Source organism: Agelaius phoeniceus, chromosome 3 (assembly GCF_051311805.1).
Source record: "Agelaius phoeniceus isolate bAgePho1 chromosome 3, bAgePho1.hap1, whole genome shotgun sequence".
Taxonomy (NCBI): Eukaryota; Metazoa; Chordata; class Aves; order Passeriformes; family Icteridae; genus Agelaius; species Agelaius phoeniceus.
In genome coordinates, this window is record NC_135267.1 from 50,358,670 (window position 1) to 50,374,987 (window position 16,318).

General features: G+C 45.7%; 1 protein-coding gene across 1 annotated transcript in view; it reads left to right on the top strand.

The window, feature by feature from the left end:
* Positions 1-1,113: 1,113 nt before the first annotated feature.
* SLC35F1 (solute carrier family 35 member F1) overlaps positions 1,114-16,318 on the top strand; it is a 226,345-nt gene continuing 211,140 nt past the window's right edge. Inside the window, exon 1 of the mRNA XM_077175219.1 lies at positions 1,114-1,562. Within this exon, the coding sequence (XP_077031334.1) occupies positions 1,360-1,562 (203 nt within the window). The 5' untranslated portion in view covers positions 1,114-1,359. The remainder of the gene's footprint in view (positions 1,563-16,318) is intronic.

Genomic DNA, 16,318 nt, shown 5'->3' on the forward strand with positions numbered 1-16,318 from the left:
GACAAAAATAAGTAGAGGGTTCACGCAAACAGAAATATAGGGAAAGAGTCCTTGACAAAAATAAGTAGAGGGGAACAATAGAATGAAGAAGGTGAAATTTCAAATGTATGTCACCTAAAGGGCTTAGCAAAATTATCATGTAATATGTTTCAGAGAGACATGATCGATTAAAAAGACACCTCCTCTGAGCCTAATTCAATTTTTGAAGTGAAAGATCTTTATGTTTAGAGTAAGAAATATTGAACCCACGTTCATTCCACTTCTCTTTGGGGAGTCTCCCAGTATTTGAACGCGAGAAACACAACACTTTAACAAGCCTCGCCCAGGCATGAACTTCAAGTGCACTGTGTCTGTGAAAAATGTATGGAGCTCTGAACTTTACAGTGACTGCCATGCCTCCCTCAGTCCCTTACGTGCCTCTGGCAGTGTGAGAGCCAGGGCGTTGTTCAGAGGCGATTTTTTCTTTTCGCTTTTCCCAGTTGGCTGAAGATGACACCGGCCGTGCTGCGTTTCAGAAGACAAGTGTACGGCAACTCCCGGGTGTTCACACAGCCCCGGCCAGGGAGGAGGTGCCGTGCCGCTCAGCCGTGAGCATCTCCAACCCAAAGAAACAACACCTCAAAAAAACCCACCCCACAAAGACAACTAAACACCCCGAAGAAAACAGATGAGGGTTTAATGGGGCACAGTTCGAGGTCCCGCCGACGCGGCTCCCCCTCACCCCCCAGCGCGGAGCTCAGCTGGAGGCCGGCAGAGCCCTCGGGACCCCTCGGGACCCCTCGGGACCCCTCGGGACCCCTCGGGACCCCTCGGGACCCCTCGGGACCGGCCCGGCCGCGCTGCCCCGGGGGCGCTGCCACCGCCGCGGGCTCCCCCTGGCGGCGCCGGCCGCGCTCAGCGGCGGCCCCGCGGCGCGCAGGGCTCCGGGGGTCTTCGGGGGGCTCCGAGGGGCTCCGTGCCGTGCCGTGCTGTGCCGCGCTGTGCCGTGCCGGGCCGGGCCGTGCTGCGGCAGCAGCCGCGCGTCAGGGGAGCGCGGGGCGGTGGCGAGCGGGAACAAAGGGGATCGAGGCGGCGCAGCGGCGGCGGCTCCGCCGGGGGGAGGCACCGGCTGGGCGCGGGGGGTGTGGGAGGAGGAGGAGGAGGGTCGCCAAACTGCTGCCACTTCGTCGGCCGTGAGCGGCACTCGCTGGCGGCGGCGGCAGCATCCCGCCCCTCGCTGCATGGCAGCCCAGTGAGGGAGGAGCGGGCGAGGGTCTGGAGCTGCCCGGAAGCCGAGGGAGCCAGCGCCGGCGGCAGCAGCGCCCGCCGCCCTCCCGCCGGGATGCGCCCCGCTCTCCGCTGAGGCGCAGCCCCGCCGCGATGCTCTCCCCCGAGCGCCACCGCCACCACCGCCACCCGCCGCCGCCGCAGCCGCCGCCGCCGCCGCACCACTCGCCGCAGCCCAGCCATGTCGTGGCCACCATCGAGAACCTGCCGGCGGAGGGCGGCAGCGGCGGCGGCAGGAGTGGCATCTCCGCGCCCTCCTCCAGCGTGCGCCAGAGGATCAGGAAAGTGCTGAACAGGTGAGGCCAGGGGATGGAGCGGGGCTCTGGCTACACGGCACGGTGCCGCTCGCCCTGGGGCGCGCAGGTTCCGAGGGCCGCCGTCGGAGGGGCCCCGACCCAGCCCGGACCCGGCCCGGCCCGGCTCGGCTCGGCTCCGCCGGGCTGGGCTGGCAGCGCCTTTCCCCACAGAAGCCCCGGGCGGGAAGGGAGCGACGGCGCGGAGCCTCCCCCGGCCCATTGTTGCCTGCGAGGCGGCGGCGTGAGCCGCCAGCCCGCGCCCTCCCCGCCGGTGCCGGTGTCGGTGCCGGTGGCACCTGCGGTGCCCACAGGCACAGCCTCCGCAGCGGAGCCCCCGCGCCGCCGCCGGCTCCGGCTTTCCCGGCCGGTCGCGGACAGGCGGGAGCAGGCAGCAGCATCCCCGCTGCCGCAGCCCGGGGAAGTTGGAGCGCGGGCGAGAGGGCGGCGGGGAAGGGGCGGCCCCCGGGGCTCCCGGGGCTCCCGGCCGGGGTCCGCCAGCGGCGGCCGGGCGCGGCCTGATGCTCCGGGGTGCCGGGTGGCGTCGTGTGGGATCTCTGCCCGGTTCAGCACGCTGGGGCTGCTGGCGGGAGGCGAGCCGCTCCGTTCGCCCCTGCGTGTGGCTCAGAGCGGTCAGTGCAAAGATGGGAAAACTGCAGGGTACTCGGAGTAAATTATTTCACCGAAGGCACAAGAAAACGCTGGAACCATCTTAGTTAATCCTTTGCGCTCCCCTCTCTGCCGGTTGTTTCTTTTGCGTTGCATTTGATGAGGGCAGAGGGTTTTAGTACCAAACAGAGTCCATCCAGAGCCTAACTGGTTGCTCTTCTCCAGAAGGGGCTCCTGTCTGAAAAGGCAGCTGGAGCCATCACTTCTGACTCTTACGTGCTGAACAGAGCGGTTGCAGCAATGGGATGGTGCGTACCAGCCTTGGCCTCATTGTCCCGGCTTTAGTTTCAGATTCACGTAACATGGACGAGCTACTGAACCCAGCTATTCTAAATGGGTGTGTTAGGTTTGAAGATGAAGCTTTTAAATATTAAACAATTACAATTCCTACAAGTGTTACATTGTTAAAAATACGTGAAGCTATTTGCTCCCAGAACATCCCTATTACACGCAGTTAATTAACTGTTACCATTCCAGGAGAATTCCCCAAAGCTTCAGTGACAGAGGGAATACTTATCTTTGTTATTTGAGCATGACAAGGGTTGAAAAGAAGTTGAAACAAGTAAGAGCTGCTTCAACTCAGTTACACATTTTCTTGTACCTCATGCATTTTGCAACTCTCCGTATTGAAAGATTGGCTCAATTCCTTAACCCGACAGTCCGTGTCATCTTAGGCGTCCTGTGCTTGCAAGATCCCGCCCTCCTTCTGCTTGGTCATCCTGAGGTGTGTGTCAGTCCTGAAACAAGACACTAGAGAAAAGATTTTTTTTCCCAGGGGCACCAAGAGAAACAGGAAGGTGTGGTGAAGAGGTCAGATACAAAAGCAGTAGGCTCTCCTGGGCAAGGGTGGTGATAATGACCTCTGGGGAGTCATCAGATTGACCACAGTCTTCATGGAGGTGTTGGATTAATTCAAACAGTTTAAACAGTTAACAGGCTTATGCATGCATATGACTGAGCTGTAGATAAAATGTCAAATCAGTATTTGTTGTTCTTTATATATGATTGTATGATTGAAATGAGAATACCTAGGTAGCTAGGTTGTGGTGGGGTTTTGTTTTGTTGTTTTTTTTTTTTTTTAAGGAGGGGAAGGATAGAAATTTGCTCTGGTGACTGAAATTCAAATCTGTTTGTTCTTATTCATAAACTTGAACCTAGAAATGAGATCTCACATAGCACAGAAGAGCAGCCTAAGGAACAGGAACAGGAGTCAGTCCCTTTTTTTCGTGATTGTGTTCTTACCTCCTCCTGAAACATGAAATAAGGGTAAAATTTTTCCAAATTTATGTGGTTTGTGGAGAAGGAGAAGACATGTTACTGAGGTGTTTTAATTCTTAGCCAGTCCCACACTGTGTATCAATGGAAATTTTTCAAAAGTTAGATTTCCTTAAGTTTCTTTTAACTTTACATGGGAACTGATGTCTCCACGAAACATCACAGCTTTCATAAGTATTTCTGTTGATACGGTGAAATGAATTCTGACACAGTGTTTATATTTTCATTCTCTATGGAAACAATAGTCTGAAAATACATGTGAGAAAGAAAGAAACATGTGTGCCATATCCCTAAAGAAGTGGGAGACCCCAACAAACTAAACATTGGCCTTTCCAATTGTTTTTCCCCTGGAAGAGGGTAACACTTTCTCTGTGCTATCTATACTTTGTGTGCACCATTTGCTTGACACCCATTAGTGGAAGGTTCCTGACTGATTCATTGTGCCTCTGTTTTCTGCTACACAAAGTAGGGGATCTTCAGGCAGGCATCAATATAAAAATGTTGACAACAACTGGGGCTGCCAGAAACTTGCTTTTGGCTGGTGGAATCACAGAATGGTTTGGGTTGGAAGGGACCTTTAAAGGTCACCTAATCCAACCCCTGATGCCATCAGCAGGAACATCTTCAACTAGATCAGGTTGTTCAGAGCCACATCCAACCTCACCCTGATTGTTTCTGGGCAGCCTCTTTCAGAGTTTCACCAACCTCATAATAAAAAAATTATTCCTTATATCTAATCTTTTAATTTGAAACTCTTGTCCTGTCACAAGAGGCCCTGCTAAGAAATCTGTGCCCAGGGAAGGGACAGACTCTGGTGTGGTCAAGGAGGAAACAAGGCATCAGGAGAAAGGACACAGACACCAGCAGAAACTGATCATTGTTTCTTGCTCACTTTCTTTGTAGCAGTTCCGTTACCCAGGCACTTTCTGATTCCTAAATTGCCTTCCATGGCAATTCAGGAATTAAAATTAAACAATTAAACCAAATTAAAATTGTTTTCCAAGCTATGGAAGCTTACTTTAACTTCACCTTCCAACCTCTCCTCTCTGTTCACTCAGTAGATCCCAAGGTAATAGAGAAACACTGGAACAACCCCTGCAGGGTATTTGGGAGAGAACACACTGAAAGCAGAGCTGGCTGCCTGTAAAAGTCTATTTCAGTGATCACAGCAAACACTCACAAAAGTGCCTAACAAGAAAGCAGAAAGTAATTAAAACAAAAAAGTGAATAGTTAGAATACTGAAGGACTGGAGATGCTGAGCACAGTTATGGGATCTACTGGAATAGTTTGTGTATAAATTCTGGGCTGCCAGTGATGGTGAACAGGACCTGCTGCAAAGGGTCAAACTTGCTGTTATCCTTGGAGCAGTTGTGGTGCTTAGGGATCTGGTTTAATGGTGGACCTGCTAGTGCTGGGTTAATGGTTGGACTCCAGGATCTTGGAGGTCTTTTCCAACCTTAATGATTTTGTGGTTCTGAGTTGGGAGAGGATGGCTCTGAGTTGCTGTAGCAGCTCAAAGGGGAAATGCTGTGCTGCAGATATGTTCCTGGACCTGTGACTCACACCCATGGTCCATAAATCCCATCTGCAGGGCCCAGCCTGGTACCTGCCTTGTGACATTTGCTGAGCAGGTGTCCCTGACTGATGGTGCCCTGCTATGCTGCCGGGAGGAGCAAGAATAATGATGGCTGCTTGATTGCTTGATTACTTGCTTCCCCAAATTTCTGTGCAGCCAAAATTGGAATCCACAAACTCTGCCTGCTTGTAGAAGACCACTTAATAAGCAGTGACTTACTTGCTCCTCATTGACTCCCACCTCTAGTGGGGAGATAGAAAATAAATGATGTGGTTTGGAGTTCTGTGGTTCTCTGTGCCTGTGCCCCAGCAATCACCTACATATTTCAGATACCTGTTAGTGGTCCCAGCTTGCTCCATCTGGCTGTATTCCAGCACAAGAGACAGCTTGTGTCCCTTTCTTGCACTCCCTGGGTGATCTGAAGGGCAGAGACTCACCTGTGGTCCCTGAAACCTTTTGAACTAATTTACAGGTTGATCTCACATTGGGAAGTGTGGTTATCATCTCTTGAGAGGACTGGACAGACAACAAACATTGCTGAAACACAGGGGGAACAGGTTGCCAAGGAATCTCTTTGGGGGATTCTTGCAAATTGTCTCTAAATGAAAGCCAACAAGCAAGATACCTGATTACACATGGACATTATCTCTGTAAACCTGGGCAGCAGAACAGGGGAGAAAATAAAGTTTCTGCAAGCAAAATGAGTTAATATCTTTAGGTACTATGACAAAGTTTTTTTAGCTAAGTAAACAAGATTATTCCTAGAAATAAAAAATCCCATAGCCATGTTGATGAACTCAGGTCTCCAGAGACATGTCTAAGGCACTGCTATTGTATTGCTTTCCTTGACAAGGACTTTTTTAGACAGCTGGATGGCACATGCATTTTTCTGGGTTTACCCACTTCTATCTGTTAGAGCTTCCTTAAGGAATACGAGTTATAAAGTCTGGCTGTGCCTTATCTTGCTGTTTCAAGGTTGTCTTGATGGGCTTTTTCTTGCTGGCAGTTGCTGAATGGCACTTTGTGTTTCTCAGAAGTTTCCTAAAAATCATATCAGAATATTAGAGACATACTAAACTTGAATCAGAAAATGGAATAAGAGTTATTTCAGCCATTCAGTCCCATCTCATCTTTTAAATAGCTTTGTTCTCTGCACTAGAGAATTGCAAAAGTTATCTATGGAGCAGTGTGACTTTCTCTGCTTCTTTGCTCACTTATTTACTTTGCCGAGTAAATTTCGGCCTTATATAAAAGCCACTGCATGTTCTAATTCCTGTCTTAGGAAAAGGAAGAGAAAAATGTTTCTAATAGGTATAATTCATTAAATTAGGTAGTGATGTACTGAACAAAATTATATGAAGAAAAGCAATTTAGATTCTTTTTGAAAGAAAGTCTGTCTGTTTGGGTTCAGTCTGAGTAAAACTTGATTTTTTAGTGTGTTACAGGCCAAATTCCTCCCTGATACTGGAGCTGAGGAAATTTGGCCCACTAGCTGACTAACTTTGAACTTGACCTGTGTGTCAAAGCTACTAATTCTTCGGGGATGGGAGCTGTTTAAATGGCACTGCAAGCATTGAAAGCTATAACCCAATGTGGTTTTTTTCCCTAATAACATGCACCTGCATAATAAATCAGACATAGGGATTTTATGTACTAAAAGGAACTTGGAGCTGAATAATAATAAAATTGAGATGATATGTTTCATTGCCCCAAAGCAAAAATGTCTTTCAGTTGACTGATCAGAAAGGCAAACAAACCAAATAATTTATGGCATTTTTCCTTAATGAAAAGCAAGTCAAGGATCAAACATATCATTTATGAATCCAAAAAAAGAGTGAGTATTCATTGCCTTCAGTTGCTTTGCCTTTCTTCTTCAAAACAAAAGAATTTGCTTCCTTTGGGATTTTTATTCTTAAAAAGTACAAATAGCTCCTCAAAGTCCACCCAGAATCACAGTGACTGTAGAAAGATGAGCCCGAGTTCAATTCAGATAGCCACAGTTCTCCTTTCAGGTAAAAATATTTATACCATTCTGAAGTAAGTCAAAGAAAATGAGATCAGAGCATAAATAAAGCAACTAGGTTGGCTTTCTTGTGCCTGTTAGTATTATTCTTTTTGGGTGAGGAAGTGGGAAGGTCATATCTGCCTGTTGGAAAGCATCCTGGCAGAGCATAAAGAAATGAAGTGATGAAAAATTGTCCATTCTTTCCTTTTCTCATTAGTTAACTTGTAATCGCCATTTTGTAAGCAAACAACTTCTGCAAACTAGCTGTGTTCCCAATGATTAGGGTGCATAAGGGAAATAATGGGAGCAAAAGATGCTCTTCCTCTTCTCCAAACAACTTATTTCAGTGAATGCACACTTATTGGCATGCCATAGCACACCCAAAATACTTTGATTTAGGGGTGAAGAACAGCTAAAGTACAAAAAGCTTCCATGGTTTTGATGTAGCATGCACTGAAAAGCTGTCCAAGTTTGGTTTCAAAGTGTCTGAGTGTCATTTCTTAACAGGTTTAGAAGCCAGGATTGGGAAGCTTTGTCCCTCCTGCCTTGTTTTGCTCCTGAGAATTTGCACTTTTGGAGATTCAAGCCTAGCTGGTCCTGTTCTGAAGTAGGAGTTGTTTGAAGTGATGTGATATCCTAAGTGCACTGTAATTCAAACCATACCGTCCCTGAACTGAGTGGGAAAAGATTTCCCTAGGAGGGGCAATTCGGCAAAGCAGAATATGTTGGGTGTCTTCTGTCTACCTATGACACTCAAAATGCCACTCCTTACTGGGTGCCTGTCTGTAAGTGGGAATTTTTGACACTGGCTGTGCTGTGGGCTTTGGGAAGGGGTTACTGCCTCTTGAACTAGGGGGGTTTCAAAGGAGCAGCACCATAAATGGCTCCATAGAGAAAGCGGGAGGAATGGACAGAGTGGCTCTTATGGGATGGACAGAGCAGCTTTAATGTGCTAATGAGGGGAAGGCCAGATGCCAGCAGCGATCAGAAGGGCTCTTTGTGGCTCTGTCTCTTTGGAGATGGCTGGAGTCTCTGTCCTTATCGGGGTTGTTTCTGCAGGCAGAGGGAAACACTGGGGCTATTAGTGAGGTATTCCCTTCCTTTAAGTCAGCAGATAGCCTGACAGATTAGCACTTGAATACTGATTAGGGCTAATTACCAGGAAAGCTGAGGAAAAAGAAGTTGCTGAAGAAGCTTGACATTAAAAACTACAAAAATTAGCCTCCAAGCCCAACAACAACAGAAGTCTCATGCTCAAAGGCTTGTGAGCAGAGCTCAAACTGAGCTGAAATCACCTGTTGCAAGAACAGCTGTATGGGGACTCATAAATTGCTATGACTGTAAAGTGTGTAAGTATTGGTAGTTCTGAGATTCATGTTGTGAACTGCCTACTTTACCTGTCTGTGCTTATTTATGTCTGTCATCCATCTAGCTGAGATTTTTACTGAAAACTTCAAGTTTTGAAGTTCGTCTTTCAGCTTTCTCCGACTTGGTTCCTCTCGTGATTTAAGAAAACATTTCTTCAATACATCTTCACTCTAGGTCATTTTTCTCGGAGTCACCAAACGAGTGAGGAAGCAGGTTTGACTCCCATGCACCACCTCAGTGCAGGGGGGAGCATCCCCACAGCCTGGCTGTGCTGGGTGAGCACACCCATACAGCAGCACAGTGCCCTACATCTGCAGGGAGTGTGCCGGCCTTTTGGGAAGTGCCATGGCACACGGGGATGACCAAACAATATCCTAGAGGAGGTGGGTGACCCTTGTTCTCACCAGAATGGTCTATCCACAAGTGATGCCATGCAGGCTCCACAGTAAAAAAATAGGGATGCTTATTAAGCCAGTCTTCTATTTATAGCTGATACAGTAACTTCAGTCCATAATTTCAGATTCCCTTTGGTGTGGTGGTCACCTTTGCTTCCTTACACTGCCTGTTCCCCATGTAATATGAGAGGTCTCACTCCACTTTCAGATGGGTCTGACCTGTGGCGACCTGTAGGAACTTTGGAGCTGGATGGTGAATCTTCTCTTTTGCTGCAACTTTTTTTTCCTAACAGAAAACATAGACAAGTCAAATCCTCAAGAAGGATTGGTCTTTCTTGAGACTTCTTGAGACTGTGTTTAGTAAGGTTTCTTATGTCCACACTAGATTTTTTTGGTTGGAGAGCAAATAAGACTTCATGGTAATCTGGTGGTGGGAGTGCTTATGTAGGAGATCATGATTAACTCTGCTTTGCTGCATCCCTGAAGGCAGCTGTGAGTACTGTGAGGTTCCCTAGGGATGAAGAACCTCAAAAGGTCATGGATTTGTCTTGATGCAAAACATGAGAAATTTTGAAAATTGAAAGTTTACAACTAGAAGATGCTTTCCCCCCATCCTCCCCAGCACATCTTCCAAGGCATTTCAGGCTTAAAGGTGCTCATTTACAAAAGCACTCCATGCTTGAAACAGATTGCTGCATCTCTAATACAGATAAATGAAGTAATTTATGTCCAATAACAAGACCATAACCCTAGCGTTAATTTCAACCTGTAAGCCAGTATTAGCTGATAATGGAATGAAAACAAAATTTGAAACATCTTTAGTGATGTCCATTAGTTTACTTAGTCCTCTTTGGCGTTCATTTGTCAAAGGAGCTGTTGTGTGTGTGTCCAGAAGTATGTAATTCGGCTGCACTGATTTCAAAAGGATGCTGTCTTCTTATATTTATTCTTGTTAGTTTTCTCATCTGGCAAGTGTTTTTTGATGGGAGTTGGCTTTTCCTTCTTTCCATTTGGTAGAAATGGAATATGAGTTAAGAGGGGTATAAGTCTTTCCCCCTCTTTAGTGAGATAGAGAAGAAGCCGTTGACATTGCAGGAGGTAGATGCCAGAGTTTGTTCCTGCTCTGATACCTCTTTATCAACTCTTCAAAGCAGAAGAGAGCTCCACAGCTCCACTCCTGGATCTCTCCAGCCTAATGACTAAAATTCTGGTCCTTAATGTAGCCTTGAGGTGGCTGTCTCAGAGCTTTTCAGGGGAAGGGGGAGTTTGAGGGAGCTGGGCTGGGCTGAATAGGAGTGGTGGCTGCAAGGTAGAAGAGGGGGGAATTCTCTCTCCTTTTTGTTGAAGAGAGGAGGTAGATGTCTAACTCTTCAAGAGGAGGCCTGAAGTGAGTCACTGAAAGGTAGGGGGCAAATGCTCCAAGGAGGGATAAGGCATAAGCTGTACCCTGTACGATGCTTTCTGATTTTTAGCAAGATTTCAGTCTTTGTCTACCCAGGTGCCTCTGTGGCTTTCCCAGGGTGAAATATTATTTTGTATGGATCTTTTGGGGGTTTTTTTTTGCCCTATGATGGTGAGACAAATGCTAGAAAATACTTATTAAAATTAAATTAATTACCTTGTGATTATTTTAAGTCCTGGTATTTTATGGAGTTTAAACAGCTTGGTATTCCTGGTGGTCTCTGCCATCTGATCTGGGCCATTTGCCTTCTGAAATCTCTTCTTACTTGAAGCTGAGTGCTGTAATGAAACTATGGGTTTCTTTCCTGCTGCTGCTGCTACAGACATGAAATGCTTTTGAATATGTTTTCTTCAACTCCCTCCTGCCAGTATATTGAGGTCTGTAGGGATTGTCCTGGGTAGATTGAAAGTGAGAAAGGACAGAAAATGGCAGGTAGGATGGGTAGAGTTGAGCAGTGAGCTGGAAAATATTTTAATGGGTATGTGATTTGATACTTGAAGGAAGTAAAACTTTAATGTTGTGGATATAATTTTCATCAGGCTGGGTATGAGGATTAAGTACCCTTAGGCAGAAAAAAGTTTTCAAGCTTCATCCCATATAGTGGGGAAAAAGCCATCACCCAAATATAATTAATGATCAGCTGAAATGCCTCCTTGTCCTGGTTTGGGACAAATCTGGAAGGGAACTTCCAAAGGGATGATTTCCTAAAGGGCAAAATTCAGCAGCCCTTCCCCCCAATTGTTCGGGAGAAAAGTTGAAAAAGCTTTATTTAACAAGCAAAGTATTCAGAAGCATAAAAAATGAATAATATTAAACAATAAAACCTCTCGCTGTTCTGAAGAGATGGCAAATTCAGAAAGTCCTTCTGTAGTTCAGAGAGGGTCCTCTGTGGGTGTTTCTTGGCTCACTGAGTGTCTCTCAGTCCCTCTGGTGCTGGAATGCCGTGTCCTGGGCCCTGGACACTGGTGTGAGCTCCTAATGTGTTTTCTGGGTTTCTGGTCCAGAACAGGTTTGAACAGTTCCAGGAAAACAAAAAGCCACAGCCCAGGGAATTTTTCTGCCTCAGCTAGCTAAAAAAAAACTAACTAAAATGGCAAAGGAGAGCTCTCTCCTGCTGTCTGTCCATGCTGCAGACAACAGAGTCTGTGAGAAGGAAAGCTAAAGCTCTTATCTCTGTGTTTCTGAAAACACCATGAAAAAATTCCACCTCTTCTCCTTCTCCCCCACTTTGCTCTCAGATCTAGTTTTAAAGGCACATAACTAATTTCTGGGCTAAACAGACGAATGGGGATACAATTCAGCATCAAAAAATCACCCCAGGACACTCCTTTTCCTGCACAACCTATCAGACATGCACAGGTAACTTCCAGTCAGATTTTGATACCTGACCTCTGCTGTCAGATGCCTGATGTGCTGAGTGGGACACTGTAGAAAAAGGACTTTCAGCATTGGCAGAGGTGCTGTCCAGCTTGTGCCAGGGCAGACAGCACCTGTGGGTAGCCCTGGAGACCTTGTTCCATTGCTGCCTCTTCACATTCTTCTGCCAAAGCTGCTTTTTGCTTGTGCTCACCAGCAATTTTTGACAGTATACTTAAGGGGTTTATTTTTGGGTCCATTCTGGTGGGGGAGTCATGTCTTCAATAACATTCAGTGGATTCCAGAACATTTGGAGGATTTAACGTAGAAGCACAGGGGCAAGGTGGTGTGATGGTTATCATTCAAGGATGAAGGCACCTCTTACTGGAACTGAAAAGGAAAATTCCAAGTTTTCTGTCATTTAAACATAATGGCGACAACAGAACAACTGTGCAGTAGCAGAAATGCACTCCAGGACTGAGGCAGAGTGGTCAAGGTAAGATGCAGTGCCATGATGGTGATTGAAGGGTTGCCAGAAATGAAATAGTTACATTGGATTTGTGTTAACCACAGAGTTGGTCCTGCTCTAGAGAGGTTACTTGAGTTTAAGACACCAAGTAATTCCCGAGTAATTCACTTGAAAAATTCTGTCTGTGACTGTGTGTTAGCACGTAATCTCTTTTAGTTACCTAAAATCAACTTCCCATTATAAATAAATAAATTCTAGGTAATTCTAACTTGTAGAAGAATTTCTGTTAAATTTGATGTCTGAAATTGTCCATAAGTATTGATTTGGTATGCATTACTGTGTTAATGGAACTTATTATTACTCAGCCAGATTAATTTATTAGATTTATCCCTACATTACAACCTATAGATGTATTGAGACATGAGCCCACAGAATCAATACCAATTTCTTTCCTCATTTATGAATGTTCTTACTAACATCCAAAACAGTGTTACACTCAAGAGTATTTAGCTGCCATTTATTGTGAAGCATTACACTCCAACAATTTTAAATTTGTCTTTTTCCTTTGCCTTTAATGATTATTTTTTCCATTTATCTGGGCACTTGTTTGAACAAAATGCCAAGCATAAAGCTTCAAGTGAGTCATGATCATACTCAATCGTTGAGTCTAGCAGTAACTTAGGTGTGCAAAATCAGGGCTGTGAGACCAGACCTAATCTTTGAGATGCATTTTGGCTGCTGTTCCATGTGGCAGGCCCAAAGAGGGAGAGGGAACAAAGGTACAAATGTAACTTCTCCTAAGCTGCCTGCCAAATGTGCTGTATTTGCATGTTTCCCTTTGAGCAGCGGCCATGCGTGCATTTATCTCTCAGAAGCAGCAGTGTTTGGCTGAGGAGCAGTTGCAAAGAACAGCTGAAATGGGCAACTGATGTGGAGCTCATTCACTTGCTCCCAGAGCTTGAGCTGTGGAAAGCTCATGGTGGGAAGTAAAAGAAGTGGGGTCCAGAAGAAATATGGGGTAAGAAAGCTGTTTGATCACTTCTGCCCCTGCTGCAATTCAAGACTGGTAGACAGCACTGATGGCAGGGAGAGACAAGTCTTCAGACAGTCCTAACACTGGCATTTCTATTCCCATCACAGCTCCAGTGGTGCTTGGGGATAATGTCCTTCCTTCTTCTGGATGGACCAGAAATGTTCTGTAACTCTCAGGAAGAGAATTGCAGAGACTGTTTGGTCTCAGCCCAGCCTTTAAATGCAATTCTAAGCAGCTCACCAGACATTTATGCAGAGAAATCTCCAGCAGCTGCATATACAACACAGAGATAATGTTTCATCCAGTGATCTGTGAGGTGAAACTCTGTAAAACTCACTCTTCTCCAGACAGTCTTTCTTTCTTTTTTTCCAGTTAAAGTTGCTGGATTCACTGAGTATGCTTCTTATCTGACCAATTTTTGGTTTGTATTTAACTGTTGCTGCTGTAGCTGCTGCTTGTGCACCACTGCACTTACTGGGCATTAAAAGCTCAAGTCTGATAAACAAAACACAGCATGCACAAAAGGATCAGCCAGGTGATAAAGGAGGAAAAAAATCACCCCAAAAAATATCATATAAGTAGGCATCAGAGTCAAAAAAATGGTGAGTTGCTCCATAAATACTGTCTGCCTGACCCAGCTGTGGGGTTTGGGACCAAAGCCAGAGCAGGATGATTTGTGTCATCCTGACTGTGCAAGACTAAAAGCTACAGGACAGCTGGTGGACAAAATGCAGCTTTACCAACGTGTGCAGTGCAGGACAGGGAGGGGTAGGCTTTGTTTTCAGGAGAAGCTGTACTGCAGCAGTAGATGAGGGGAAATACTGTGTTGTAAGGTCTTGGAGAGAAGTTACATACAGTAGCTTCTGATTTACAGTCTAGAATAGGACACCAATTGGTTTTTTTGGCCCTGGGTGAATCTCTCAACCTCGCTGGGTCTGGTTCAGCACCTGTAAAATGGGGACTTAAACTTAACTACCTGGAAGAGTTGTTGATTAGTTAATGCTTGTGAAATGCTACACAGTGCTATAAAACAGAGCATAGTACTCAGAAACATCTGGTTTGCAGTTACTATAGTGCTTCTCTGAAACTTTATGGGCAAACTTTGCCAAGAAGCAAAATGATTAATGTGTGCAATACACGTAGGCATTGGGAGATGAGGAACAGATGGCCTTTCCAAAGCATCTAAGTTACCTCAGGTACATTCTCTCAAAATACAAGAGCACCTGAAGTGTCCTGGGACTGAAAGCAGTGTCAGGTGAATTTAGGGCTGAGAATGAGGCTCTGGCAGGTGGTAGAAGAGTTCTTTGCTCCACTCCTATCTTCTTGTTCTTATTCTTGACCCTGCCCAGCTTCTTCTCCCATTTGTTTTTCTGATGGAACTGTTTGCACGGTACCATTGAAAAACAGGTTGGTGGTTTGATTCAGATAGGAAAAAAAAAATGGGATAAAAATGGGGAAAAGTTTCTGCCATTGTTGGTTTGTGTTTCCAGATGGATCTTATGTCCAGTGTAGTTTTTTATCATGTGGCTACACACACACACAGACTCTGAGGCTGGTACATAGTGGAGTCTGGGGCAGTTGGAATTCTCCTGACACTGGAGGAGGTCCCACAAGCCATGTTACCCAGACACAAAGGGTGTTGCCACCACAGAGCTTAGAAAGTGTGCTAGTGAGCTAACCCTTTTTCCTGCCTCCAAAGACAAGTTACTCTGCTTTCCTTGGAGATGTGTATGGCAGCAGAGAGCAACCATTTGGTGAAGAGCTGAAGCTCATCATGTTGTGTGTGAAACTCTGCTAACAAAAGGGACAAAGCTAAGAATGTGCTAGAGACTGGCTTGTAATAATTTCTGAGATTTGCATCTTGACTATTATTTGAGATACTTACAATGTGAATATGTGCACTATATGAATAATGCACCTGCATACATATTGATTTGGTTTAATAGGAGACTGTTAAAAAAATAGAAGCAGTGGTGGAGGGAAGAAACCATTTCCAAATCCATCACTCCTTCATTGATACCTAGAAATTATTAAGAGAAGGTCATAAGTTACCTCATGTGAAGGTTCAACTTCTCAGTCCTTTTACACAGCTAGGTAGGATGAACATGAGCTAAGGCTGAGGAATGAGTTTGCTCATAACAGAACATCATGAGCTGCCAAAGGAGGTTGCACTTCTGTCTCTTCCCTGTCCTGGCCAAATTACTCCTTCTGCTTTTGCTAAGCCACGTCTGGTTTCTGTCACAGGCAGATCACTAAAATCACAGATGGGTTTTTGGCTAACTTTTGATTAAACTAGTGCCTGGACTGATGATGGAAGGAAAGAGACTGTGAGCAGGGAGCAGAGAGGAGCAAGGGCAGAGGAGGTGAGGAAAACAGGGATGGGAAGTAAAAGAAACTAGAAAGAAGGAAAGGAAAGTATACCTTTCTATGACCTCAAGCTTTTTATTTGGCTCATCTGTATTGTAATATCATGCCTGAGCTAACTACTTACTGCCAAAATCCTCAGCTTCCTCCTGCCTTCTTGTTGCAAACCTTAGTGTGATGTTCCTGATGAAATGAACACGTGAGACCTGTTGGCTATTGACAGCTGGTAAACAATCAGCTGTAGCCAATTCCTCCCTCAGGTAGGGGGGAAGAGGTGTGAGTATACGCAGAGAGGAAAAAGAAGGTTGCCAGAGATCAGGTAGTGTGATTCTGAATGGGGTGGTGGAAAAATGTGTGCTGTTAGATGTGTAAGTACTTGCTGTTGGAGGTGATGGTGGAGGTGTGATGCAGCCCAAGTCTTTTTTGTTACAGGTTAAATTTATTTGTTTTTAGGCAAGGCTGAGTTCAGTGAGGATAAGCATTTGTGAAAAACCTTAGTGTAAGCGTGCTCTGTGTTTCCCTGTTGATAGAAAATGGAAGGGGAGCCCTATCCACAAAATAGGTTCTTTTTCACAGTAAATAAAAGAGCAGGCACATGTTCAGCAGGTCATCATTATATCTGGTGTGCAGCAGTGCTCCTGTGTGCTTTGTGACTCACTTCTGCCTTCCTGCCAAGGTGTGCAGTGACTTCTTTGCTGTGGCTGACTAGAAAAATAGCCCAATCAGCAGTGGCCAAAATTGGTGGCCACTGAACTGGATTGTCTCCCTTTCCATGATGGCATGTGA